The 3982-nt window shown below is 29.1% G+C and overlaps 1 protein-coding gene across 1 annotated transcript; it reads left to right on the forward strand.

Annotated features, from left to right (window-relative positions):
• Positions 1–743: 743 nt before the first annotated feature.
• On the forward strand, positions 744–1327 carry LOC119615650 (icarapin-like; the record flags this gene model as incomplete). Its single annotated transcript, XM_037971659.1, has 2 exons — positions 744–899; positions 964–1327. Coding segments are annotated over 2 exons (432 nt in total), but the record flags the coding sequence as incomplete, so codon positions are not given.
• Positions 1328–3982: the final 2655 nt, after the last annotated feature.

Below are 3982 nucleotides of genomic sequence, written 5' to 3' on the forward strand. Positions count from 1 at the left end.
TAGTTAGTTAGTTAGTTAGTTAGTTAGTTAGTTAGTTAGTTAGTTAGTTAGTTAGTTAGTTAGTTAGTTAGTTAGTTAGTTAGTTAGTTAGTTAGTTAGTTAGTTAGTTAGTTAGTAGTTAGTTAGTTAGTTAGTAGTTAGTTAGTAGTAGTTAGTTAGTTAGTTAGTTAGTTAGTTAGTTAGTTAGTTAGTTAGTTAGTTAGTTAGTAGTTAGTTAGTTAGTTAGTTAGTAGTTAGTTAGTAGTAGTTAGTTAGTAGTTAGTTAGTTAGTTAGTTAGTTAGAGTAGTTAGTTAGTTAGTTAGTTAGTAGTTAGTTAGTTAGTTAGTTAGTTAGTTAGTTAGTTAGTTAGTTAGTTAGTTAGTTACTTCATATTCAGTCCTATTTCCTGATATTTCACTCATTCCTAATATTACAACCTGTTACTTTCCCAATGGTTTTTGACTTCGTTTTCTGACTTGTCTAAAAAATTTTGTTGAAAAACAACTCAAAAGTCTTCTTTTTATCAACACTTTACACACACTAACAACATTTACTTTATCTTACAAAAATAAACTACAATTATGTTGTCTCTTAATCTGTTGCACTTATCGAATAACACGGGACAAAAACAACTAAGGAAAGTAAATATTTTCAACACACTTAGCAGATGTTTTCGTTCTCAGGGAGTGAGACAAATAAGACTTAAAACAAATAAAAGAAATATTAATAAAGATTAAATTTTTAATACAAACAACACTTTTAATTTTTAATTACAGATCTTTTCCGTCGCTTTAGTGCACGCTTATTCCCAGCCGGTTTGTTTAGTAGAGCTGGTGCTGACAGTGATGAAGATGATTCCAGTGAAATTGGTTTCCCCACCATCGATCCCAAAAAGGCCAATAGCACTTCGACAGTAAAGGTAGGTTATATATAAGTAGTGAACAACATGTAGAAAAAAAAAAATAAAACTTTCAATTAACTAGGTGGTCGATGGTCATAAAGTGGAGGTTAACGAAACCGTTTATGGTGATGAAAACAGTGTCTTCAAGGTACGTGTGGTTAACATACGCCCCTTAGAAGATGGCGAAACCGTTGAAGAAACCGAAAATAAAGACATTAAACCAGTAACCCAAGGACCCACTGATAAAAATCCCAATGCCGAATCAAATGAATCAGAAGAGAAACGTGAACCTTTGGCAAAGAAACCTTTAGATAATGAAATTCAGGGCAATATTGATGATCCAGAGGTAAAATATTAAATTGTTTTGTTTTACTGTTCTTTTTTATTTTTTTTCTCTGTAAATTTCTATAATTTTTCCTTAACAAAAAAAAAAAAAACGCTTTAAGCTGTATATTGTTTTATTATTATTTCTTTTTTAATTATTTGTTTGCAAAAAAAAAATATATTATTAATAATATAATTATTATGTTTTGGTTTTCTTTGTATAATAAATAAAACTGGAATGGCAAATAAATTTTGTTAAATATTTAAATGAACGAAATTTTTGGTATGGATATTTTTTTGGTTTGTTTGTAGCTCAAGAGTTTTTAAAATAATAAAACAAAAAAAATATAAAAATTTCTTAAATTCTTAACTATAAATAAGCTTTTATTCTGCTCTATTAATATTTACTATTATATTATTTTACTACTACTTACATACATATATATATATCTTTATACACTACTTACTCCTTAAAATTTATATAAAATATAATGATTTAACACATGTATATTGTATAATACTTATAATCAAATAATAATAATAAAAAACTTTATAATTAAATAAATAAAATTTTTCCTTTGAAAAAAAAAAACAAACAACTTTATAATTGTATATAGAATTTTTATATAAAAACAAATTTTTTTGCAAATTTGCTTTAATTGGCTTAATTGATAAACAAATTTATCATAATTACTTTTTATTATTAATTTTTTTTATTTTCATAAATTATACTAACACTTGTATGGCAAATATTCAATCAATTCAATTAATTTTAAAAGAATTTGTAATATTTGTTGGTAAAATTTTAACAAAATTTTGTAAATATGTATATATTATGTCAACTTTAAATAATATGTGTCACCGCAGTAATGTAAGTATAAAACAAGTAAGAAATTATAGTCGGGCGAGACCGACCATACACCTGTTACAAAAAAAATGTGATTTAGTTTTCATAATAAAGCATTTAAGTTGAATTGTACCTTGCCTCAGATATACTTAAGCCATTTATTGTTGAATAAAATTGTGGACATTTTAGTCGAATTTTGAAGGGGGCTATGGTCAAATGAGACCCTATAATTGAAAAATATATGAGTATCATCCAGGCTAGTATAGAACTTGGTTTTGCAGCTTTTTGTCGAGATACGATAATTATGAACTTAAAAGCCCTATTAGTCCGGTTCAGTTGTATGGGGGCTAGGTGAAATAATGGACCGATCTTAACTATTTTCAACAGGCCTCGTCTCCGGTATCATAGAAGATTGTGTGCCGAATTTTATTGAATTATCTTCAAAATTGCGACCTGTAGTTTGATTACAAGGTTTACAAGCTCTATTCAGGGGTTCAGTTGTATGGGGGCTAGGTGAAATAATGGGCCGATCTTAACCATTTTCAATAGGCTTCGTCCCTGGGACAATAGCAGATCATGTACCAAATTTCATTGAATTATCTTCAATCTGTAGTTTGATTACAAGGTTTACATGGACGGACAGACAGACAGACAGACAGACAGACAGACAGACAGACAGATAGACAGATGGACAGACAGATAGACAGACAGACAGACAGACAGACAGACAGACAGACATACAGACAGACAGACAGACAGACAGACAGACAGACAGACAGACAGACAGACAAACAGACAGACAGACAGACAGACAGACAGACAAACAGACAGACGGACATAGCTAAATCGACTCAGAAAATGGTTCTAAGCAGATTGGTATACTTGGGTATAGGACCAATATTATTGTGCGTTACAAACATCAGCACAAACCCAATATACCCTCCCCACTAAAGTGGTGTAGGTTATAATTACGACCCTTTTAAAAAAGTGGTAATACTATAATGTTATAAATCGGATATAACGAATCATACATATCCATCATTTAAACTTATCTATGTCATAAAGCAAGTGTTAATTTCGTAATGTTGTAATATATGTAGAATATTTTGGGGAGTATATTAATTTTGTCACATTTGTTCTATTTTGTCACAAAATATTAGTCATAGACCCATAAAAATATATAAATATTCTAGGTCATTCTTAGTTTCTACAGTGATCTAGCCATAGTCCATCCGTCTGTTTTAAGAATCCGCTACACAGCAGAAGCTAGAGGGTGCTATAGTTATTATCTCTCTGTAAGGTTTGTTTGGAATTGTAAATGTGCCATATCAGCCCATATGGCCCCCCGAAATACAGTTTAAACATTAATAAATAAGTTAATTAGGCAGCAATTGTAATAAATTGTTGCACAAGTTTTTACACGGTGATGGCTGACATTGGACCATAATTGACCCTATTCTCCATATAAAGGCTTCTTCAGAAAATGAATCAAAGGCTCATAACTGGCTTAATAATAGCAATATAGTAACGAAATTCGATGCAAAATTTTATAAGAATTGATTTTTAATTGACCCTATCCTCCATATAAGGCCGTCGACTTTAACGCTAATAAATGACTTAGTAATAGCAGTATAAGTATAAGTAGTAATAGCAGTATATTAAATTATTTAAATTTCCCGTATGATATCTCACTAACTTTTCACTTTTCTTAAAAAAAAAAACTTAATCATGCTTATTAAAAACTCTTAAAAAGCTTAATAAAAAAATATGCTTAATAATATTAATATTTAATAAATGCATCAAATGCCTATTTTATTTGTTTCCTGCTATTTTCATTGTTAATACCTCCGCTGCTGTTGCTTTTGCTTTAATTAAATTTATTTATAAGTTTTTAAGAACAATTTTATTGCAAAAAAAAAATTACAAAATT

This window comes from Lucilia sericata, unplaced genomic scaffold (genome assembly GCF_015586225.1).
Source record: "Lucilia sericata isolate MDLA Ls3-8-SP2 unplaced genomic scaffold, ASM1558622v1 Contig006622F_arrow, whole genome shotgun sequence".
NCBI classification, from domain to species: domain Eukaryota; kingdom Metazoa; phylum Arthropoda; class Insecta; order Diptera; family Calliphoridae; genus Lucilia; species Lucilia sericata.